We start from the raw sequence: 26,343 nt of genomic DNA on the forward strand, positions 1-26,343 counted from the left end.
CATAAAACCACAGGCGACTAGGGGGGACTGCGGGGGGGGGGGACTCCTTTGGGAGAGGGGGGGGACTGAGTACTCATAAGATTTTCATAGAAATTGCTCTCCCCTCCTTTTGCTCCGGCGGGGCACATATACTGGGACACTGAGCACCAGTGGGGGGTCCGCAGGGTCGCACGGACATTTGGGGAGGGGGAAGGGAAACCCTTGCCGCAGATCATCGGGCCTGGTTCAGCTTTGAGCACTCCAGAGGGACCAAAATACATCACTGGGACATTGAGAGGTGGCTACCCCACCCTCGGCAAATAGTCCCCAGAGACACTGACGGCGATGGTTAACTGGCTCCCGTGACTCAACGAGAGACTACCACCATAGTAATTAGTTACCATAGAGCTACTTGAGCATTAAAGGAAGCAGACCGGGGACCTTTGCTGACGGGATGGCTGGTCACCTGGGGCCGTCCCCCTTACTATACCTTTCCTCCCCCCCCACCCACCCACATGGGCCACGGTCGCAACATATCAGCACAATACTGGGCTAATGGCTACAGGGTCCCTAGCACACCGTATACCCCCGATCCACTGAGATAGGGAACTCAACAAGACACGCCAGGGGTAGTGGAGACAGGACGGGGGCTAACGACACCTAGGTGCAAAATTCAACACCCCACATATGACCTCACAAGGAGACAAATACACAGCAAGGGACGGGAAAGGGAAAAAAGTGAAAGGGGAGGAAAGGGGGGAAAAAAATATAATAATAAATTATTTTCCAATTCCAAATAATGATATACACATTAACCCCTTAAATCCGGCGGACGTATATTTACGTCCTTTTAAAAGCGGCTCTAAACGCCGTTTTTTTTAACTTACCCGGTCGCCGGTGGTCCCACGCCGGCGATCGCGGTTGGGGGGACTCCCAGGGAGCCCCCCCGCGGCAGATCTGCCTCCTCCGGTCCCTCCCGGTCATGTGAGAGTGAGGTCCTTGCGAGGACCTCACAATCACATGGCCGGTATAGCTGGTTCAGGCATTGCCAGCAGGGGGACCAACTGTAATGACAGTTGGTCCCCCTGCTGGCTGAAAATAAAATAAAATAAAGTTAAAAGTGTAAAAAAATATATATATATACTTAGATCATATATATATATTATATATATATGATCTAAGTATATATATATATACACATATACACACATACACATACACCGTCTAGGTGTATTTTAATATTAATATATATATAATTATATATATATATTAATATCAAATTACACGTAGACTGATACTGATTAAATATATATATAATTATTGTTATATATATATTTATAAATAATATAAAAAAAATAAATATGTAAATACGTAAAAAAATAAAATAAAATAAAAATTAAAAATAAAATATTAAAAAATATATAGATGTGTTTTATTTCGTTCTAACTGTATTGTGATATTAATATATATATATTTATATCAAAATACACGTAGAACGAAATAATATATATATCTATATACATAAATATATACGTATATATCACTATATATATACCTATATATAAATAAAAATATTTAAAAAAAAAATATATATATATATATATATATACGTATATATACACATATGTATATATATACATATATTAATTCTACACATATATTTATGTAATAATTTTACATAATTAGGTATCCTAATTAATTACAATTAGCGGGACCTGCCTGACAACCCATGCCGAAAGTATAAGGAATTTAATTTGCTAGCACTATATTTAACCCTATAACTTTCCAAGACACCATAAAACCTGTACATGGGGGGTACTGTTTTACTCGGGAGACTTCGCTGAACACAAATATTAGTGTTTCAAAACAGTAAAATGTATTACAACCATGATATCGCCAGTAAAAGTGACGGTTTTTGCATTTTTCACGCACAAACAGCACTTACACGGACGATATTACTGCTGCAATACTTTTTACTGTTTTGAAACACAAATATTTGTGTTCAGCGAAGTCTCCCGAGTACAACAGTACCCCTCATGTACAGGTTTTATGGTGTTTTCAAAAATTACAGCGTCAAATATAAGGCTTGTGTTTCATTTTTTTCACATTAAAATTCGCCAGATTGCTTACGTTGCCTTTATGACCCTATGGTAGCCCAAGAATGAAGATTACCCCTATGATGACATACTATTTGCAATAGTAGACAACCCAAGGTATTGCAAATGGGGTATGTCCAGTCTTTTTTAGTAGCCACTTAGTCACAAACACTGGCCAAAATTGGCGTTTTTTGCATTTTTCACACACAAACAAATACTAACGCTAACTTTGGCCAGTGTTTGTGACCAAATGGCTACTAAAAAAGACTGGACATACCCCATTTGCAATACCTTGGGTCGTCTACTATTGCAAATGGTATGCCATTATGGGTGTAAATTTATTTCCTGGGCTACTATACAGTCTCAAAGGCAACGTAACCAATCTGACAAATTTCAATTTCAAATGTAACACGCTATATTTGACCCTGTAACTTCCCAAAACACCATAAAACCTGTACATAGGGGGTACTGTTTTACACGTGAGACTTTGCTGAATACAAATATGTGTATTTTATTGCAGTTAAAGCAAACAGTATTATGACATTGACAGTTAAAATGTCATGTAGAACTAAAAAAATCTAAAAAAATCTTATTTTCTCCCATGTTTTTCATATTAAATTATGTTTCATAGCTAAATATTTGATATTAAATGAAAGCCCTGTTTCCCCTGAATAAAATGATATATAATAAGGGGGGGTGCATTTAATATGAAAGAGGTGAATTACGGTTTGACAGACATATAGCGCAAATGCCAGGTTTTGTTTACATTTTGTTTCGTTCACAACTTGTACATTTGGCTGCGGTGTTAAGGGGTTAAACATAATAACTAAATAATACCACTTACACACACTACTCTACTGGACCCCATGAGAGCAAAAGAATATACCACTATACGGTAGGCTACGAGGAGTAGAAAAGGGAGAAGGACAGAGTGAAAGGGATGCCCAAAGCTCTTGAGTTGTACCGTAGATCCTAAGAATGGAATAGAGCAAACAATTATTGCCCCATAGTTCTCCCTAGTTTGATTAGTGCACACATGTTGATAGGTCATAGAAGTAGAGTGAGAAAGTTTGCAAACCAGTTAATATTAGTTCCCCCAACAAAGCAAGTTAGAGTGCCTCACAGCCTCCCCAACATTCCCACCTACTGTGGGCTGCTTCTTTTCCTTTCAGTCTAAATGCCATTTGCTTATAATGGTAGCTAGTGTCCACCCTTTTCTAAACCTCCTGATGTGTAGGTACAATTGCCTCTTTCCAGGGACTCGCTATTGGGGATGTGCATGGGCAAAAAAATTAGTTTTGGTTCGGCACTTCCAAAATTCGGCGGCTAGGTTCCGCACTTCCGAAATTTGGGACTTCTGCAGTTCCCTACCATAACCCAACCCTAAACCTACCACTACCCTAACCCTAGTAGGGGTAGGTTTTGGGTTAGGGTTAGATTCCGCGTTTGAGAGCGCATTATAACATGGGGACGACAATTTAATGGGTGTATTTTTGCCTATGCAGCATTGACCAAAGGGTGTCAGGTGGGAGTCATCTCCAATGATTATCTGGAGGTTCGATAGCATATGCTTGACCTGTAGGTATGTAAATATGTCCCGCGCGGGAAGGGATAGTTCTGTTTTTAAAGCTTGGAATGGTTTAATCCTTGACTCGTCAAATAATAAACTCACAGTGGTAGCTCCACCCTCGATCCATCTGGTCAGTGGAAAATCTTAGAAAAGTGATGCAAGAAATTGTATAGGAGCCTCTGCTGCGACCATTGTTTCCATTTATTCAATAATAATTTGGTGGTATTTAACAGCAAGTGGTGGAGTTTATAGGGTGTGATGCATGCTGCTTTCATGGGGAGCCACACAGACACAGCAACCTGTGTTAATACTGATATGCCGCATGCCAGAATTGAGGCTTTGTAGTATAGTTTAATGTTTGGGATGCCCAGGCCACCCTTCGTAGGGTGCAACCAGGATAGGCGATTTGCAACTCTTGGAGTTTTTTTTTGGACAGACTTGGCTTGAGTAGTGTGATAACGTGTGCTTCTAACATTTCCGTAGAAATTGAGCTCTTTAGTTTAAACTCATTGAACCGTTTTGTGAGAAATTTGGTTAATTTTGCCTCCATTTGAATATAAAAGTAGTTAGAAAACCCGTCTGGTCCCGGGGCCTTATGCTTCGGTAGGGATAGTATAGCTGTGCGTACTTCCTCTTCAGTGAAGGGACTGTCAAGGACCTCAGATTGTTGTTGGGTTAAGCACGGTAACTCTATGTCGTCAAAGACTTGGATGATGTCATCATGGGATGGCTGGTAAAGTGAAAGATCTGTGTAGTAACTAGCAAGTTCATCTACTATATATGTAGGATTGAACAGTTTAACATTCTGGCTTAATATTATGTATGGGATCTTGGTTTGTAGGTATTGATTCTAGAGCTTATTGGCTAACAGTCTTCTTGCTTTATTGCCTTATGTGTAGTGTTTTAATTTGAGGGCCCTCAATTGCTTCTTAATTTTTCCTGTCTCTTTTATTTTATGTTGGATATTGATAATCTGTTTTGAGAGGCGTCTTTGTCATGCAAGGCTTCCTTCAGCCTCCACTTCCCCCTGCCTCTCACCGTGTATAATGCTCTAAACGTTGTAGTTACAGGGGCGTGATCGGACCAAGTACGTAGGCCTATAGAGACGTCTTTTACATTAGGGAGAGTACTTTTGTCCGCCAAGCACATATCTATCCTGGAATCGGTTGAGTGCACTGGAGCGAAAAACTTAGTCTCTCACAACATCATAAGTGTGGATAAAATGGGATAAAGATTGGCTCTGCGAGAGTGAGCGCTTATCCGCTTCTCTTCAGCATCGGATCTAAAGTGCAGTTAAAATCACTACATGTGATAGTGTGGCCATATTTCATTACTTTTTTTCATTGCCTTACGTAAAAAGGGGTATTCGAGCGTCATTATGTGCATAGAGCGAGGCAATAGTGACTTTGTATCCGTTGAGGGTACCTGTTAGTATTAAAATTCTCCCTGACTCATATTTAAATTGTTCGAGCATTTGGAATACACAGTCCGAGTGGAAAAATATGGATACACCTTTTGATTTGTGTGGTGGTTGTGCATGGAATGCTTGGGTGTAACTTTTTGGGTGGAAAAGGATAGGTTTGCTTGCACCGAAGTAAGTTTCCTGGAAGCAGATTATTGCTGCTTTGGATTTAGTCATCTATCGGGCAGCTTGTCTTCATTTATAGGGGCAATTAAGCCCTTTCACATTGAGAGGCATTTAAATGTTCTCTGCCATAAATGTAAATATATGATGATTCAAAAGACCTGTGCACGACCAAATTGATTAAGGAAATATGGTATGTGGGCAGAATGTTAATATTCACCATGTTCATGTTTGTTCTGGATCTTCGGCATATCGGGGAGAGTTGGGGGAGAACTAAAAACCATGAGACAAGGGGAAAGACAACTATCATGGAGGACAAATTGTCCGCACATAACTGGTAAAACTTATATACAGTCTCCTTGCTCTGAAAGCAAGAGCGGTGACAGAGATGAAGGCGACGAATATCCTCGCTCCTATGGTCGGTCGTGGGGTAACCACCACCTGGAATTGCCCTATATGCTTTGTACCACTTGTATGGCCAGGATCTCCTGACACCTCTAAACATATTACAAAACTCTAAAGGTAAAACGTTATACCTGTACTTTTTTTTTTTTTTTTTTATGTATGTATGTATATTATTTTTGATTTTTTTGTATATATGAACTGATACCAACTGGTCTTAACTTAACATATAAAAGCCCTGAGCAAATTTTGCTTAACATGCAACCGTCAGCAAGTACTGCCAAATAAATCGTAGTATACGTTCTCCATTGCCAATATGGAGTACCCATGGTGGGCGACCTTGAGCCAGATCCTGCTCAGATGAGGAAGACAATATGTAGACTGAGGCCTAGACCATGCTGGCGTAATTAAGCCACCTCCCTTCTTGGGGTCAGGGTTGTCAATAAATGAATGAGGGCTTATTCACTGTATTTATTTATAAACTATTTTATTTATTTATAAAATAGTTTACCAGGAAAGATACATTGAGATTTCTCTAGTTTTCAAGTATGGACATGTATGTGTAACTTTCGGATCGTCATGTGACAAGCCCTTATGTGCGTCAGGGGATTGTCCTTTACAAAATGCAGTTACACCCCGGTAATTCACCTTTGGAAATAGGTTCCATTCTATGTTGTGAGGTGGGCGGAATGTCTTATTTGTTCCTCTTGGCTAAAACATCCCTACTGCCTCTCACGTGTTTCCCTGTCCTTATAAGGGTATTTGCTGTTGTGGACGGCGGCTTATGCACCATGCAACTGGGTATCACAGAAAATCCCTCTATTCACCGATGTACATTTGAGGCATATGCTATATGCATTAAAACAATATATAACCAGTAATAAACATAAAACACTGAGCTAAAACAACAAAAAGAGAGAATATAGTGCAGATTGTTTACAAAAATAAAAAATGAATAATAGTAGCAATTGGTTGAAACCACTCACGTGGGTTGGAGCCTATAAGCTATTGGCTCCGTAAGTGACTCCTTTTTGCTCTTGAGGCAGCAACACACCCCTTTATCCCAAACGATGTTCTCCCGAAGATATGGAACAAGCAGAGAGAGAGAACAGCTACTGAGGAAGCTCATACAAGAGTGAAACGCGTTTAGCTGGAGTTTGGACTTTTATACTTGGACTTTCTACCATTTAGCTTATATGCTTTTGAGAAGTCTTAATATTGTTTTTATTATTAATTTTTATCTCTACAATAAATCGTTATTTTTTTATATTAGTCCATATAGTCCTTTCTAGCCTCCAGGAACACTATGTGGGGAATGCTATCCCAATAAATTAGCATATTGCCAACAAACCTCAGAGCCAGGAATTCAAGGCTCTGTCTAAGGTGAGCATAACCATTACTATCTCACTATTTTGTATACACTATCTGTACAATACCACCTATGAGGTTCTCTCTCTCTGCTTGTTCCATATCTTCGGGAGAACATCGTTTGGGATAAAGGGGTGTGTTGCTGCCTCGAGCAAAAAGGAGTCACTTACGGAGCCAATAGCTTATAGGCTCCAACCCACGTGAGTGGTTTCAACCAATTGCTACTATTATTCATTTTTTATTTTTGTAAACCATCTGCACTATATTCTCTCTTTTTGTTGTTTTACTTTGTATGTACATTTGGACACATTGTATCACTATGTTGGAGGGGTGAGTATACCCCCTCATTATTTATATTAATATTCATTATAGCGCTCCACTCGCTGGTATATTGTTTATACCTTTTTATTCTTATATTTTGCACTTTATTATGGATTAAGGTATTCCACTTTTTGTGTCGAGCTGCTTTTATTCAGGCACTTTAGTATATCACTCACTATCTCAGTAAGGGATAGTTATTGTTTTCTCTGTATAAAACACTGAGCTGTCCGCAACTTCTTAAAACTGATCAGCTAGTCTGCTGCCCTCATTTTTGTGTGTATGGTCGGCAACTGATGGAATTAAAGTAAAGGTTTTGTGGTCAGTTTCTGACCCCCTGTGCTATTACTACAGTAACACACACTATCACCTCTATGATTGCTTAACTAAGCTGATCTGTGATATAACCAATAACTTGCTCTGAAACCATTTGATTACACTACATAGCGTTGCAACAGTCAGTGTTCTTGATTTACTATTGAGAGAACATATACGTTACTCTAATGTAAAAGTTCACCGTGGTGATGCATGCCCCGTCTCACTGGGTATGTACTCTGGTCGCAGCTTAGGGTGGAGAAGGGCGAGCTGGAGATGGTGGATCAGACGACCGGAACAGTCCCCATTCATTTAGATTGGTTAACCTCTGGTTCCAAGATTGGTATGGTTCTCCCTCCTCTCCATACCACTGGCTTCATGGGATACCCCAACCTATAGGAAACGTTGTTACGGAGCATTTTGGTGATGGTAATAAATTCTCTGCGCCTAGCCATCGGCGTCGCTGACAGGTCAGCGAAAACAGAGATATGCTGAAACGGTTCTGGAAGAGAGGTAAGTTTCCTTGCAGCTGCCAAAAGCAGATCTTTTGAGCGAAAGTAGTTGAACCTAACGATAGTGTCTTTAGGTGTGTCATTAGTGAAGCGCTGCGGCCTTGGCTGTCTGTGAGCCTGATCAAAGATCCATTCAGAGTCCTCTAGTTGTGGAACTAGGCTTTGCACAGTGTCCTGAGGTAGGAAAGCAATTCTTCAATAGTGAGGGAGTCCGCTATCCAACGGAAGCGGATATTATTGCGTTGTGAGCGATCCTCTGTGTCGGCAGTCTTGTGCCTTAAGACAGTCTGTTCTTCCTCTAATTGTTGTAATTTGTCTGCAGTTGAGTTGTGGGCCACACATAACTCTTCCGTTTTTTGTGCGAGGTGGGTAGTTCTGCTTCCTAAGTCTATCTCTCTGCGGAGATCTCTCGCCAACTTTTGAAAGTCTGCTTGCAACATATTTGTAAAATCCAATAGCATAATGGAGATACTTTTGTCTGTGGCTGGGGTGTCCTCCGGGGAGAATTGAGCCTCATATTGCTCGGAGGGTCCCTCTGAAGCAGGCGAGTTTGCGCCGTCGTCGCAGTCTTGAATGGAATTGATGCGATTTTGGCGCATAGGATCTGTGATCTTCAATTGTTTTGAGGGTGCCATTGGCTCCTTAGGGTCTCGAGGAATCTTTTGATATAAAATGTATCCGTTTTTGGCCGATTTAAATGCTTTTTTAGGCTTGGCGGTTACGGAGCTCTCACTCCATGCGGCTTGTTCCTTCAGCCGTTAGCCACGCTCCCCCCATAGAAAAAGTTTTAAGCTCCTTGCATACTAAATCTGGCTTACAATGCACCTGCTCTCTGTATGGTTACTTGCTCACTTTATAGGTTTTGTTAATGCTGAATAGTTATTGTAAAGCTCTGGAAAGAGCTATTGCATGGGTTTTAGCTATTCCATTTCCAGCTATTGCATTTGCATTATGATTTTCAGTTTTTCAAACAATAAAGCATGAGAGCAAAAAAAAAAAACAATCAGATTAGTATTTAATAATTACATGAAATATTGACCTGCAAAAGAGACTTTAAAACTGGAGAACCACTATGAGCTGATTAAGTGAAAACTGGTCAAATGTGAAATGTCAATATTTATATGGTATCACAAAGGCTAAGAGCCCTTTTTGTTGGATTTTCTCAGCTGATATAATCAGAGCATGTGTGTGCACATTTAATTAAAAATGGTTATGGAACACTTCAACCCCCCCTATAACCTGCTTTTAACCCATTAAGGACACAGCTTCAGAAGCTTGTCTTACCCTTAACACCTTAAGGACACATGACATGTGTGACGTGTGTTCCAGTGGGCCACCTCTTGGGCCCCCCTTATGACATAGGGGGAACACGGAGGGGGCGGTATCTAGGCGGCCCACTGTCGCAGTGGTCCTGGCTACGTTGTAGGTATGCCACTGCACAAGCCATTTTTGCATTTTTTGCGGTTTGTGTTCAAACGCTATTTGCATCTGTCATTTATTGCACCAACACATATTATATACCGTTTTTTAGTGGGCAAACAGGGCTTTAATTTGATGTCACATATATATGGATGAAGTCTCATTAATTATTAAAAAATATATATATATATGTATATATATATATATATATATATATTTTTTTTTTTACCGTTTTACCAATAATAGCGTGTGCACAATATTTCCAGCAGCTTAGAAAAAGTAATTCAAAATAAATTAATTTATGTGTCTTGATTTATAGAGTACATAATATGTATAGGATTTCAGCTTATTTTGAAAGTTACAGGTCACAAAATACAAGGACTAAAATAAAATTTCAATGTGCAACAATTTTAGAAGTTGGTATGTTTGACTTGTAGGTTTAGTAGCCATCACAGAAAACAAAATTGCCACACAAAAGTATATATTTATATAAAGTAGACATCACAGGCTAAAGTTAGTTTGACACTTTTTACGTAGCCATTTCATCGTCAATCTATCGCCAAATATTTGAGTAAAACTGTGGTGTTTTTTTTCTCTACTTTGGTATATACACATATAACAAGGTTTTTGTAATGTGTATTTCATAAAGCTGGCGTGTGCTATGTCTGCACAGAACCCCATATTGTGTTCAGCTACATCTGCTGAGTATAACAAAACCCCCATTGTATGCCTTTGGCACTATTCTGTGAAGCTATAATGCCATACAGGGAGTGCAGAATTATTAGGCAAGTTGTATTTTTGGGGATTAATTTGATTATTGAACAACAACCATGTTCTCAATGAACCCCAAAAACTCATTAATATCAAAGCTGAATATTTTTGGAAGTAGTTTTTAGTTTTTTAGTTTTAGCTATTTTAGGGGGATATCTGTGTGTGCAGGTGACTATTACTGTGCATAATTATTAGGCAACTTAACAAAAAACAAATATATACCCATTTCAATTATTTATTTTTACCAGTGAAACCAATATAACATCTCAACATTCACAAATATACATTTCTGACATTCAAAAACAAAACAAAAACAAATCAGTGACCAATATAGCCACCTTTCTTTGCAAGGACACTCAAAAGCCTGCCATCCATGGATTCTGTCAGTGTTTTGATCTGTTCACCATCAACATTGCGTGCAGAAGCAACCACAGCCTCCCAGACACTGTTCAGAGAGGTGTACTGTTTTCCCTCCTTGTAAATCTCACATTTGATGATGGACCACAGGTTCTCAATGGGGTTCAGATCAGGTGAACAAGGAGGCCATGTCATTAGATTTTCTTCTTTTATACCCTTTCTTGCCAGCCACGCTGTGGAGTACTTGGACGCGTGTGATGGAGCATTGTCCTGCATGAAAATCCTGTTTTTCTTGAAGGATGCAGACTTCTTCCTGTACCACTGCTTGAAGAAGGTGTCTTCCAGAAACTGGCAGTAGAACTGGGAGTTGAGCTTGACTCCATCCTCAACCCGAAAAGGCCCCACAAGCTCATCTTTGATGATACCAGCCCAAACCAGTACTCCACCTCGCTGGCGTCTGAGTCGGACTGGAGCTCTCTGCCCTTTACCTATCCAGCCACGGGCCCATCCATCTGGCCCATCAAGACTCACTCTCATTTTCATGGAGGATTTTGATGTGTCCGTGTCCCACTTTGGAGCAATTGAGCAGGCTACATATTACAACTATACCATAAAGACATACCATTTCTTAAAGAAGACATCCCAGGTGTGACGAAAGCAACTTCGCCACTGGTTCTTGGAGGGGCATACTTGCCAGCCTTCCTACCCCGTGAATATGGCCCCTGTGATAAAACTTGGTTTAAATCACTGTTCGTGCCTTTTTGGATTTTTATGGCCACAGTTCGAACTTTCGAAGTGGCACTTCAAACTCCCGAACAGTCGAAGTGGCTGCCATTCGACATTCAAACACGTGATGGCGGCCATCTTGTTCTCATGGACCAAAACCGTGAATAGACTTCAGAGGTACTTAGCCGCGAATGCCCTGGAACTATTTTCGGCATGAAAACCTAGTGGTTCCCAGTCGGTCCTCCAGCGGCACTTAACCGCGATTTTATGAAACTGTTTTGGGCATGCGACCATGCCTGTGCCTGGGCAAAACTATGACTTCCATAACATTTCTGAACCTCTGATCTGATATGGGTGATTTTTGGATATGTTGTTCACCCAGATCAGGGCTAGGATGAAACATTTATGGGGATAAATATACTTATGCAAGTAGAGCGCTAAATGATTTCCAGGATCTCAGAAGGATCTTAAAGTTGCTTTAGCTCAGATATGCATAGAAAATATAAAAATCATATAATAGTGAAGTACAGTTTAAAATGTAATACATTTATTAGTCCACACTAGACACATAACACTACTAACCACACTTAAAAACAAGTGTCATGGATACTATAATAATACCTGAGAAAAAATTAAAAGAATAAAAATAGCCTCTTACAAGATGAATAAAGTGAGTATATCCAGTTCCCAACTGCTACTCACATACGCTTGTGGTGCTCATGCACATGCTCGATTGGTAGTGTGACCGGCTTCCAGGAATCCTCCACGGATAGATAGTTCCACTGTAATCGCCAGTATACTGTTAGTTAGAGCTTTTGCTTGCGAGTCTTCCTGGTTCCCACGTAACTCCGCCCACTTTGAGTCACCTCGTAACCTGCATGGTTACATCACCGCGTCGTCTACGCGTTTTGCCGTAAAGCTTCTTCAGGACATTAGACGGTGATGGCACAACAACTTGCAAGTCCTCTATATGAGGCAGTCCGCTTACACTCTATTGGATGAGTGTGGACTACCTAATTTGCATAATTGCCGCTAAGCATAAAAGTAAACACATTTGCATTTATGCGGCATATCAATACAAAATCTGTATACAGTCCCAGACACAAAATTAAATAACAATTAGACATCATGATGATCTATGTAACTATTCAAAAAACATCATACTTTGCATATTAAAACTGCTAAAAACTAAAACAGGATCTCATTTAAAGGGAAACAAACAAAAAACACATTTGTATTTCTTCCTTGTGTTAAAAGTAATCACACTTATGTCCAAATGTGCACCTACACCAACAACTCTTCCACAAATATGTATATATAAAGTGTATTCTTCCCTGTTAAAGTGCATTTTCAGTTAATAAAGTGCATTTTGGGTTAATAAAGTGCAAGGAGAGGAGTGCAACTCAGGAGTGCATTGTGATATATTGTTTCCTTAAGGACAAAATATTAGATGTATTGTACCAACTTACAGATCACATAGCAATATCTACTTAACACTATATATCATCTAAAATAACACTATAACTAAAATTTAAAGGGACCCTATAAAATCCAAAGTCCACAAAAAAATGTCCCGGTTTGTAAAAAAAAAAAATGATAACCTAAAATCCGTTTAAATAAAATGGCCTTGTCCATACTCTAAGATAGGCAAAAAATTCATAAGAAGTGACACAATTCAAAATCAATATTTAGGCCAAATGGAATGAGGGTGTTTAATTCAAAGATCCACCTCATTTCCATTTGGCCTAATTTCCTAGTATGGTCTTCACCTCTCCAGTTATAAAGTGCTTTTTGAATACCCAGAAATTGCAAACCAGAAGGGTCGCTATTGTGGTGTTCTTTAAAATGTAGGGAAACTTGATGTAATGCAAAACCTCTACGAATATTATAGACGTGTTCCCCTATCCTGGTTTGAAATTTTCGTGTGAGCGTCCAATGTGCTTCAGTCCACAAGGGCTTTGTTTTTAGCAGTTGGACGCACCAGTCGGGGTGCCAGGTGATTTATCAGATTGGTGGCAGCGGTGGGATGGCTTCCTAGTGTGAGGAGATCATCCTGGAGACACCGGTAACGTGATTATATTGAGGGCAATGCTAGCATTCGTGCAGCGCCCCTGGAAGCAGAGGTGCCCACAGGCTTGGATCAGGCAAGCATGGCATCCGCTCTGCACTCCAGTACTCAGTGACAAGTCAGCCTGCTGCTTCCAACCTCCAAAGGAGAAACAAAAGGAGAGACTGGGGTTAACTTTAGCACATGAAGGACCCGGTCCGTCATCCAGCGTTAAGTGCTTCCCCAGGATGACGGACCGGGTCTGTCATTCGTCATTAAGGGGTTAATGGGTGGCCAGTGATAGGCTGAAAGCATGAACTTCCTCTTTCAGCCTATCACTCACTATCTTAATATCTTCCTTACTAATGTTGTGGCTGGAGCAGGATACAAAAGAGCTGAGCATACAGTGCCAAGAGAATAAGAAAAATGGTTTAACCCCATAACTGAAGAGCTTTACACCCCATAAGTGACTTTAGATGAAGTTGCAATGAGGGCTAAAGTGCTCCATTTAGGCCTTTGCCAAAAGCTCACCAAAAGCAATGTTTTACAAGTACATTATGTTGTATGTTGAGATATTTGGATTATGTATGAACCACATATAGCTCATGTTACTTTGCATGATTATGTATGAACCACATATAGCTCATGTTACTTTGCATATAATGTTCATTTATACTGTTGTTTGGACACTTTGTTTATTTAACAATACTTTTTCCAGCAGAATACAGGTCAATTCCTTGCATTCCAAAGATTCAGTCTTTGATAGAAAAGGCCTGGAAGGAAGGGTTCGACCCTCAAGGTGCCTCTCATTTCAACGGCAGATTACAGGGCACAAAAGCTTGGATTGGTGCGTGTGAGATATACTGCCTACTGACCTCCCTGGAAATAAAGTAAGTTCTCTAAAGTTTATTATAGCAAAAACATTTTTTTAGAAATCTTTTGTTTGAATAAAAAGTAATTTTCCCCTATTTTACCTCCTTTAAACAAAATCTGATTTATTCTACTTCTTAAACAAATAAAGGATGTTAAAAGCAGTTTACAGAACTGTTCAGTTCGCCTACTGAACGGGGACCACCTTGATACCCCATTTAGAATGTTTTTATAGAACCACAAACCGCAAGAGAAGCCTCGGCGTTAAACGAACGCCATCGGGGGGGGCATTTGCAGATTGCTTCCCACCTCGTTCGGCTACCGAACGAAGATCTCCCTAGTGCTCCTTGGAGTGTTCACACCAATCAATTAGAACGTTTGCACCTTGCAACATCAGTGTGAAACTGCAAGGGAAGTAATTAATGAGTGCTTTCCTGGGTGGCCTCCGTTCATACAGACAAATGCCAGCCAGGGGAGCGTTCCCTTGCCTGGTTTCACCCGGTGACCCCGTGAAAGAGATGGTTCGGGATGGTTGCTGTTCTGGGGGACCCTGAGATTGCTGGGGACACTCTTTGGGGACAATGGCGGTTTGGCTGGCTTTCTGTGCCTCGGAGCCCAGGAGGCGGGAGTCTTTCCCGCACTGGGAATCCCAGTTACAGAGGATCCTGGGAAGAAGACCCCACTGCCACGGGAAGTGGCAAACCCTGCATTTGGGTGGCGGGAACTAGGGACTGGGGTTCCGGTTCTGTTATACGACCCCTGGGAGGGGGACATTGTCTGCATGAGTGATCCACCCCTTGCAAGTGTAAAGCCAAGTGTGGCCAATAAAGTTGTTGTTGTACACCTGGAACTGTGTGTCGTCCAGTTACTGGGGGAAATGGATCTCTGTCCTTTATTAATAGCGGGGGTAACCAGCCGGGTTACCCAGGGCCCACTACAAATCTATATATATATATATATAAAAATAAAATATTTCTTGGTGTACCCTAGGCAAAGAAATATTTTTACATCTGTGATATTTTTGTTACCCTCCCTCCCCTCAATGTATCTGTTGCCTAGGCATTTTACCTGTCTTTGAATTATTGTGGCAGACTTCGCCGGTTGCCCCAGAGGCTTACAGTACACTTGTCATTTTTGGACCTCTTTTGTAGGAAATGCTCTTGTCCTTCTAAATATATATCAGGAGGTATGATTATTTACTTCTGGATTTATTTTTTGGTTATGACCCTTAGCATAAATTGTCAATTATCATATCAGAAGGTCTTCTAAGCAAAAAAGCACAAATGTATGTAGCCAAATTTGGGAAAAGGTATAACCAGATTTCCTCTGGGTGTAAAGTTTGACAGGGACAACTCTGTGCCTGGTTTCAAAGAAAGAATTTGCTTTACATTTTTTTTCCTGTAATCTGACACATAGCATATTCCTACAGAACCAAATGAATCATTCTAGTGCTGTTATCAGCCATACCACTACACATCATATTTATTAACAACATTTCTACAGGAAAGAATAAAACATGATTGCTGGGCATGGCACACACTACAATGGAAGTAGACGGCCAAGGCTGGTGCAAGGTTTTTTGCCATGCTGACAAATAAATGCTCCACCCATGGCGTGACATCTCTCAGGCCATGATCCACCGTTGCGTGACGAATTCCTATCCATATGATCCACCCATGTCATGACATCACATATGCTCCACCCCTTTTCTATTCTTTTCATTATTAAAAAGGTTTATATATTGCAATTAAGTTAGCTAGTTGGAATAGTGGAGACTAGCTTTTCCTTGCTAAACATTTTTTTTTACCAATCAAATCAGAGCTGGAGAATTTTTTCCAGATAATTTTTTTTTGCCTCCATTTTTCCATTTACCGTATATACTCGAGTATAAGCCGACCCGAATATAAGCAGAGGCCCCTAATTTTACCCCCAAAAACTGGGAAAACTTATTGACTCGAGTATAAGACTAGGGTGGGAATTCAGCAGCTACTGGTAAATTTCTAAATAAAATTAGATCCTAAAAAAATTATATTAATTGAATATTTATTTACAGTGTGTGTATATAATGAATGCAGTGTGTGTGTATCAGTGTGTGTGTGTGTGATGCAGTGTGTGTTGCAGAGCCTTGGTGGGGGATGGGCATTTTTATTATTATTTTTTTAAATTATTATTTTAATTTTTTTTGTTTTGTTTTAATATTTTTTTTTATATTCTTTATTTTGCTGTGCAAAGAGTAACATATGAGCTGACAATGCCACAACAACATCTTCAAGCTCAGTAATAACAAACGGTATAACAATTCAATGCGGCATGTTGATTGACAGCACAATTTTATGAATAATGAGTGAGATGTAGCAAAGTAGAGTATTGCACCTTTTGGTGTTAAACTCATGCAAGCGAAATATGTCAGTAGATGAAGAGATTAGGTAAATAATGAAAGCAAGCATTATGTACTGACTATACATATGACTAGAAGGTGTTTTGACATTATTAATATTTTTTTTTATTATTATTATTATTTATATATTTTTTTTCGTCCCCCCCTCCCTGCTTGATACATGGCAGGGAGGGGGGCTCTCCCTCCCTGGTGGTCCAGTGGCATTGGCAGTTCAGTGGAGGGGGCTGGCAGGAAGCACTTACCTCTCCTGCAGCTCCTGTCAGCTTCCTTCTCCTCCGCGCCGGTCCGGTCAGCTCCCTCTGCAAGTCCCAGTGTAAGTCTCGCGGCCGCGCTATGACCCCGCGGCTCTCGCGAGACTTTCACTGTGAGCTGACCAGACCGGCGCGGAGGAGAAGGCAGCTGACAGGAGCTGCAGGAAAGGTAAGCAAACGCTCTCTGACAGCCCCCAGTCTGTATTATGGCAATGCTAATTGCCATAATACAGACATTGACTCGAGTACAAGTCGAGTTGGGTTTTTTCAGCTCAAAAAATGTGCTGAAAAACAGTAATTTTACTTACCGTAAATTCCTTTTTTTCTTAGTATAGTGGCAGTACTTACAAGTGGGATGTTCCTTATGGTTCTGGACAAGAAGCTCCCCCTTCTTAGAATTGAATTGCTGTGCTCCGCCTGCTGCCTCCATATAAGCTGTAAACCAGAGTCACATACCAGTAATACAAAAGAACCAAACGGAGACCGAATAATGCAAAGAATTTAATCTATATGAAAGATGAGGGAAAGCCAGTACTGCCACTATACTAAGAAAAAAGGAATTTATGGTAAGTAAAATTACTGTTTTTCCCTTCGTATAGTGGCAGTACTTACAAGTGGGATATAGCAAGATCCCTGCACAAAACAAAGGGTGGGAACTCAGCAGGCCACCGCTTGTAGCACCTTACGCCCAAAAGCAGCTTCAGATGATGAGAATACGTCCAGCCTATAATGCTTGATAAAGGTATGTAAGGAAGACCAAGTAGCAGCTTTGCAGATGTCTTCAGGTGAGGCGGCTGCCTTTTCAGCCCAGGAGGTCGCCATAGCTCTAGTGGAATGAGCCTTTAACCCTTTGGATTGATAAGCCAACCTGATTGTATTTGTCGGCCATCTGGCCAAAGAGGGTCCTGAGACAGCACAACCCCTGTTAGTGCCTTGAAAGTATACAAATAGATGATCTGAGGATCTAAACCCCTGAGTCTTCTGAAGATAGATCTTCAGGGATCTTCCAACATCTAGGAGATGCCACTTTCTTTCCAGATCCAATGTAGGAGATTGACAAAAAGCCGGCAGGACAATAGGTTGGTTAATAGCAGCACTAGAAATAACCTTAGGCAAAAAAAGAAGGCTTGGTGTGCAGGACCACCTTGTCTTGATGAAAAATGGTGAATTCCAGAGAGGAAGAGAGCGCGGATCTCACCTACTCTTCTAGCAGAGGTGATAGCCACCAGGAAAGCCGTCTTGAAGGTAAGCAGCTTGATAGGAACCTCTAGTAATGGTTCAAACTGTGGTTCACAAAGGGCTTGAAGCACCAGAGACAGATCCCAAGTAGGGAAAGGTACTAACTTGGGAGGCCTCTTCAGCCTTATGGACTTAAGAAATCTTCGTATAAGCAGGTTTGAGGCAATGTCATGAACCAGGAAGGGACTTAGAGCTGTAATCTGGCCTTTGAGCGTAAATACTTCCAGGCCGGCTTCAAACCCATCTTGCAAAAAAGAAAGAATTTCCGGGATAGAGGCTTTGGCCGGATCCAAACCTCGAAGTGAACACCAGCTTCTGAACTTCATCCAAACTCTGAAATAGATTTTCGAAGTGGACAAGCGGACAGAAGACAGCAACACGTCACATAAAGGTCAGAAAGACCATGACCTTGAAGGATCATCCTTGCAGCAACCATGCCGTCAGGTGAAACATCTCCAGGGTTTCCACGGGAAGCGTCACATTCTCCAATATTTGAGAAGAGACCGGGAGATGCCAACGTGAGATGGTCATGTTTTCCACTTCTGAAAACCAACTTCTGTTCGGCCAGAAGGGCAGGACTGCCAAAATTCCTGCCTTCTCCCATCTTATTTTCTGAACAATCCGTGGTATAAGAGCGATAGGAGGGAAAACATAAGCCATGTCGAAGTTCCAAGGGATCGATAGACCGTCTAGGACATCTGGGTAATCTCCTGTATGGAGAGAAGCAAATCTTTGTACTTTTCTGTTTCTCCTTGTGGCCAACAAGTCTATCTCTGGCCTGCCGAAGCGTGAAACCAGCTCCAAGAAAACCTGGTTTGACAGTGCCCAGTCTGCCTGAGACCAATGGCTTTTGCTGAGGTCGTCTGCAATAATGTTTAGAGACCCTCTGATATGGGTAGCTGATATTGCGAGAAGATTTGCTTGGGCCCAAGACATTATGCGGTAGCAGAGATCTTGTAGAGCTTTCACCTTCGTGCTTCCCTGGTGATTCAAATAAGCCACTGTAGTGGCGTTGTCCGACTGAATCCTCACTGACTGATTGGTGATGGCTGAACTGAAGGAAACCAGTGCCTTCCAAACCGCTTTTAATTCCCTGAAATTTGAGGAAGCGCCTGCCTCCACTCAGTTCCAAAGACCTTGATGGAACTGAGAACCTAGATGGGCGCCCCAACCCGTCTGGGAGGCATCTGTGGTTATCGTAATCCACTGTTTCTGTGCAAACGATAGGCCCTTAGAGATGCTGCTTCTGTCTTTCCACCAGTTCAGTTGTCTTTTCACCCCTTCGGATAGGTGGAAGGGAGAGTCTAGATCTTCCTGTTTTCGTGTCCATTGGGAAAGAATGTCCCATTGTAATGGTTTTGATTCTGCCTTTGCCCAGGCTACAGCCAGGATTGCAGAAGTGAGGAGGCCTAGTAACCTCATAGCATCCCTGATTGAGCTTAGGTTTTTTTTGCAGCTTTGATACGGCTTTTAAAATCCTCATTTGTTTCACTATTGGTAGAAAAAGAGAGAGGGACTGTGATTCTACCCGAAGACCCAAGAATTCTAGACTCAGTGACGGAGTCAACTTGTATTTTTCCAGGTTCAGGATCCAACCGTGATCTTTTAAAAACCTTCATTGCAATCTTGAGATGAAGATTTAGCAGTTGTCTTGATTGGGCTTTCAGGAACCAATCGTCCAAGTATGGAACAATCGAGATACCTTTCAGACGTAAAACTGCTGCTATGGGTGCCAGGATCTATGTAAAAACTCGAGGAGCTGAGGACAGGCCAAAGGGAAGAGCCTTGAATTGTAAATGGAGAATCCTTCGCTTTCTTGTTCGCAAACCTGAGAAACTTCCGGGAAGATTCTGAAACCGGTACATGGAGATAAGCATCTTTTAAATCTAACTTTGCCATGTAATCTTCCTTTTGTAAAATGTGTGTCACAGACAGAATACTTTCCATACGGAACTTCAGGTACGGTATGCAGGTGTTTACTTGTTTCAGGTCTAGGATCGGCCGAAAGGATCCATCTGGTTTTTGAACCAGGAAAAGGCGTGAGTAAACTCCCTGAAATTCCCAATGTTTGGGTACCTTCTCTACCACATCTTTTCTTAAAAGAAGAAGAGCTTCTGTTAGGAGTGCCTCGGTTTAACCCTTGAAGGATAGCTTGACAATAGGAAGGATCGATGTGGTCTTGATGGAAACTTTATTCTGTAACCTTCTGAAACGGTTCTTGTAATCCACCCATTTGAAGTACTCTTTTTCCATTCGTGGGCGAAGAATCGAAGGCGTCCTTCCACTCTTTTGGTGTCAAAACTTCCTCTTTTTGTCTTGCCTGTTGGATTCTTGTCTAGAACACTAGCTGTTGATTCCACCATGTTTTTGAAACCTGCGAAACCACCTTTGGTAACGAAAGGACCTCTGACCCTTCTACTGAAATCTTTTATATCCCTGGAATCCCTTGATTCCAGAGGTAGGGCTTTCTTTGTTTCCGACATCTGTCTAATAATGTCTTCCAAAGGAGTACCAAAAAGTTTGTTCCTCTCAAAGGGTAATTCACATAAGGCTGCCTTAGACGCAGAATCAGCTGTCCATGTTCGTAGCCAAAGCGCTCTTCTGGCTACTGACGACAAACCCATAATTCTTGCTGATAAACGAAGAAACTCATCAGAGGCATCCGAAAGGAATTCATTGGATAGTTTCAGTAGGAACATTAGATGGGAAGGATCTGTATCTGATTTTCCCATAAGGGAATCTTCCAGGGCTTGTAGCCAAACACTCTGAGCTCTGAGAACCGCTGAACCTGCAATTTCAGCTGATATCCTGCGGCCGGGAATATTTTTCTACATGAAGTTTTGGCTCGTTTGTCCATTGGGTCTTTAAGTCCTGAGACTTCGCCAATGGGTATAGTGGTTTTCTTTGATAGCTGGGCAATCTGAACATCCACTTTAGGAAGATCTTCCCATTTTTCTTCAGACTGTAGCTTGAACAGCAGTTTAAAATGCTTTGAAATAAACGCACGTCTTTCAGGATTCTTCCATTCTCTATGAAGGAGATCCAAGATTTTAGGAGACATTGGGAAACCTTTAACCTTACCCATGGTAGGTTCAGTTTCTTGTACCGCCGTCGTCACTTCTTTAATTAATTTCTTCAGCTCTTCTGGTGGAAAACCCTCCTCCACACTTGAAGCCAGGCTGGAAATATCCGAAGGTGAAGAAAAAGAGCATTCACCTGAAGAGACGTCAGACACAGAAGGAGATCTATTCTTCCTACGCTTTGTAAGCAGTTTCTCTTGAATAGCCGGTTCTTTTTTCACAGCATCTTTAAAAGATTCAAATGTCTGGGACAATTTTCCTGAAACCAGCCCAGGAAGGATGCCATATCAGTCTGCTTGGCTTTTTCTAGCAATTCCGTTGAGCACTGATTGCATGTCTTTTTGCGACATCCGTCAGGTAGAGGTACCGCACATTCCAGACAACATAAGTGCTTAAATTTGCTTGTGGCTTTTTTCGGACCAGATGTTGACTTCTTGTCTTTATCTGTCTTATCTGGAGATATAGGACTGGACATAACTGTGGGAAAAAACACCAGAATAAAATAATTCTAGGAGCATGCATAAAGAAAGGTGAAAAGGGAGAGTTTAAATAGTTAAATCTCACCTCAAATCACCTAAGATCCGTGTAGGAGGGCTGGTGACACGGAGATCCAGGACTGTACACCCACCCTTGGGGTCAGGAAGGTCCTGCACAGCAACCTAAGTCCAAATTTTGAATTTGGCGCCAAACACCGTTTCGCGCATGCTCAGTAGCGCGATTCCATGTTCGGTGGAACGCAAAGCCTCCCGGGCGTGCGTTCCACCGCTGTGCGCATGCGTAACGAGCAATGAAGGAGGACCGCCCGGGAACTCTTTCAGAAATGCCACAAAAGCCAGTACCCGGTTGCATTCCGTAATGCGAACCCGGGAGTACTATTGCCGCTCAGTTCCCACCCGGGAAGCTATCGGGCACTCACCTCCCGGTCAGCAACCTCTGCTGACCGCACCAAATCTCCACCTGCACTGTGGGGGAACCTGTCCGTCCCGTTGCCGGGACAAGAAGAACTGGTATGTGACTCTGGGTTACAGCTTATATGGAGGCAGCAGGCGGAGCACAGCAATTAAATTCTAAGAAGGGGGAGCTTCTTGTCCAGAACCATACGGAACATCCCACTTGGAAGTACTGCCACTATACGAAGGGAAAAACTCGTCTTATACTCTAGTATATACGGTATATTTAATTTGCAAACTAGAAAGTGGGACCCCAATCTGAAGTTAATTGTGTGTCAGGACAAGTAGATGACCGAGTAGGTTGGGTTCTGATTAACCCCTTACGTACACATGACATGTGTGACATGTCATGATTCCCTTTTATTCCAGAAGTTTGGTCCTAAGGGGTTAATCTATAGGACAAGTAGAATTTTTGTATTTATTTTTTACTATCCATATCTGTGAGAGTACTTCTCATTATTTAGATTTTGAAAGCGGCAATGGTTTTAATTTTTAATTTATTGTACACTACATTTACAAGGAAGAATAGAGTTTCACAGTCAATATCCCACTCTCTGGGAAAAATATAAAAGATTCTAATTCTCTGTGCATAGTCTGGGTTTAGCTTCAGGATTTTATTTTATTGACAGTTTACTGACCTGTAATATTTTCAATGTATTATTTTTTTACAGGTGTCAGATACTTGATTTCCATAAACCAAGCAGTCCATCAGGAACACACCCGCTTTTGTTTGAGTGGATTCAAAACTTTTACTCTTCTGGTGCCTCATGCAGTAATGGACGGGTGATATGTACTTCCAAACCTGCTATTTACCTTCAGCATCAAGGTACAACACTCTTCATCTCCTTCTCTTACCTGCATGCTCAGCTGTTGGTGTAATTATATGCAACATCTTTATATAATTGGTGAACATGCCTGACATTTAAAAGGGCACTCTGGTCACCGGAACAACTACAGCCTATTTTATTTGTTCTGGTGAGTATAATCATTCCCTTCAGGCTTTTGGCAGTAAACACTGTATTTTCAGAAAAAAAGGCAGTGTTTACATTACAGCCTAGGGATACCTGCACTGAACCACTTCTCAGATGACTAGATGAGAGGATTCAGCCAGGCCGAAACAGGCAGGAGGGATATCCAAGGATCCCCCCTGGAGTTGTAATATCAGGAGTTCCAGTGGGACTCCTTCAGATATCTGCTAGTGCCAACTAAACGTTCAGCACTAGCGGTGATTGCAGCAGGTGGTGAGGGGCAGTCCTCAATTTACTCCTTGGAGGAAGTGATCTCAGATCACTGCCTCACAGCACATGTGAACGGGAATCCAGACTTGAATAGTGCAGCATGCAGTAGCCACTGTCCTTAACCTGAAAAACAGACAAAAAGACAGACATTCACATACATATGCAGAAGAAACCTCCCCCACACACAAATAATAAAATAAGCACACACAAACCCCAAGCAGCACTCACATATGCACATAACACACACACACACACACACACACACACAATACCACAAGCTCATGTACACACATATAACATGATCTGCCCACATACATATGTATTACACACAATATCACAGACTGTTCATGCACAATACAAAACAGCATTTATATGCACACATACAACCATAAAAAGCAACTGCACACCCATACATAACAAGCAGAATGCGGCAACTCGCTGAGGAACTTCAATGTCCTTTTTTGGCACAGTGCTTCTAAAAGGTTGCCTAACCCTTGTGTAGATACAAGCTACTTCTTATGTAGTCTGATTTACCTCCTCTTTTAGATGATTATTATTATTGGTATTTATATAGCGCCAAACTTATTCCGCAGCACTTTATAATATCATGAAAGCGTGGAAGTTTTACAATAAATTAGACTATTACACAGTGACACATGAACAATATGTAGATGAGGACCCTTACAGTCTAGAGGAGGTGGGGTACAAAAGCACAATAGTGTGACAGCCACCAATGAAGGTGGAAAAGTAGCAGAAATGGAGGTGAAAGTAGAGATGGCTCTTTAGGAGAGCAAGAGACAGGAATGGATAAGTAAAGTTAAGTTATGGAAGTCCATAAGCATTTCTGAACAGATGTGTTTTTAGAGACTTCTAAACTAGGGGAGAGTCAGATGGGGTAAGCAGGCTGTTACAAGCCGTCCGCGAAAAGTCCTGCAATTGCGAATTAGCACCTAGAGTGCGAGCAGCGGACAGGACAAGGTCACCGGCAGGATGGAGTGACCGAGCAGGAGCATATATATGAATCAATTAAGAAATGTTACCAGGGCTAGAGTTTAAAGTTTTATAGGTAAGGGTTGGTATTTTGAATTGACACAGGAAGCCAGTGTATGTATTTACAGAGGGGGCAAGGTATGGAAGGAACATCTGGTGAGAAAGATCAGCCTGGCGGCAGCATTCATTGCAGATTGTAGCAGAGGAGAGAATTAGAGTAATCCATGCTAGAGATTACCAGAGCATGAACAAGCTCCTTGGCAGCATCTTGCGTGAGAAAGGGGTAATGTTTTAGAGGTTGAATCAACAGGTTTTAGCAGCATACTGGATATGAGGCTCAAAGGTGAGGCCAGGATCAAAGAGAACACCAAGACAACGAGCTTGCAAGTACATTCAATTTGCAGGGATTGTGAAAAAGGAGGATCAGCATTATGAGGAGGAAAAAATAAGAAGCTCATTTTTAGAAAGATTGAGTATAGGAAAGCGAGAGGACATCCAATCAGAGATTGAAGAAAGGCAAGCAGTGACACATTGTGTAGGACCTTAGGGGAGGAGAGATATATCTGGGTGTCGTCGGCATACAAATGGTAGTGGAATACAAAGGAGTTAATGAGTTGGCCAAGAGAGAACAGAAGGGGACCAAGAACAGTTCCTTGATGGACTCCAAACGAGAGAACGAGGGGAAGTGGTGTCATTTCAAATGGAGACACTGAACAAATGTTGGGAGAAGTAGAAGGAGAACCATGAGAGGACAGTGTCACAGAGACCGAGGGATTGAATAGTTTGGAGAAGTACTACATGATCAACCATGTCAAAGGCAGCAGAGAGGTCAAGAAAAATTAGTATGAAGTAGTGGCCTTTGAAATTAGCTGTGATTAGGTCATTTGTAAGAGCAGTCTCTCAGTAGAGTGCAGGTGGCAGAAGTCAGGTTGAAGAGGGAGTTGGAATTTAGAAAGTAAGCCATGCGAGTAAAGACCAGTCTTTCTAATAGCTTTGAGGAAAAATCAAAGCAGGGATATGGGACAATAGTTGAAAAGGGAAGACGGGTGAAGATGTACCAGCAAAACTTTTCCTACAGTTGATGCATTTGTATGTTTTCTACTGTTTGTATTGCTTGATAGCATTTGTTTCAAAGCTTCTGAACATTACTTTAGATTGCAAGCCTTCTCACTATTATTTTTGCAACTGTATGAGAATTATTTACTGTATAACCAACTTTAGCATCATTTTTACTTTAGTCTGAATGTTCTAGATTTATGCATAACTCATGTATGTTTTATCATAATCCATGTTTTACTGTATGACAAATTGTTATTTAAATGAACACTATAGTCACCTAAGCAATTTTAATGTATAGATCATGCTTCTCAGGTTCACTGCTTAATTCTCTGCCATTTAAGAGTCAAATCACTTTATTTCTGTTTATGCAGCCCTTGTCACACCTCCTCTGACTCTGATTGACACAGCCTGCATGAAAAAAACTGGTTTCACTTTCATTAAGATGTAATTTACCTTAAAGCGGCACTGCCATGCCGAACTTACCTTTCCCCAATGGATTCTTCTTCTCTCCCTCTCTCATGATCTGTTCTTCATTTCTTCCAGTCTGCTCTAGTTTTCTTTAAAAATTAAGACAAAGTAGGGACTATTTCTACGCCATGACCAGTTATGACCAGCGGAGGAGCAGAGTGTGCTTCATTTCCAGTGGTCAGAGCAATTTTCCCATGATCCTTGGCTTTCCTCCCTGTTCCCACGATGCCTCCTGTCAGTATTGCCGAACGTCCTGTCACTCCTTCGAGTGCGTCCTAACAGAATGAGAACAGTTTCTCCATTCTTGTTAGAGCGCAATTCGGGACTTTGTTCGG

General features: G+C 41.4%; 1 protein-coding gene across 3 annotated transcripts in view; it reads left to right on the forward strand.

The window, feature by feature from the left end:
• The window catches only part of ZUP1 (zinc finger containing ubiquitin peptidase 1), a 46,478-nt gene that overhangs the window by 16,416 nt on the left and 3,719 nt on the right, over nt 1–26,343 (forward strand). For 2 of the 3 annotated variants that reach the window (XM_063443492.1, XM_063443493.1), the window contains 2 exons: nt 14,184–14,355; nt 22,925–23,079. In XM_063443492.1, coding sequence (XP_063299562.1) covers nt 14,184–14,355; nt 22,925–23,079 — 327 coding nt within the window. The remainder of the gene's footprint in view (nt 1–14,183; nt 14,356–22,924; nt 23,080–26,343) is intronic. The other variant, XM_063443494.1, reaches the window with a different exon arrangement.

Source organism: Pelobates fuscus, chromosome 2 (assembly GCF_036172605.1).
Source record: "Pelobates fuscus isolate aPelFus1 chromosome 2, aPelFus1.pri, whole genome shotgun sequence".
Taxonomy (NCBI): domain Eukaryota; kingdom Metazoa; phylum Chordata; class Amphibia; order Anura; family Pelobatidae; genus Pelobates; species Pelobates fuscus.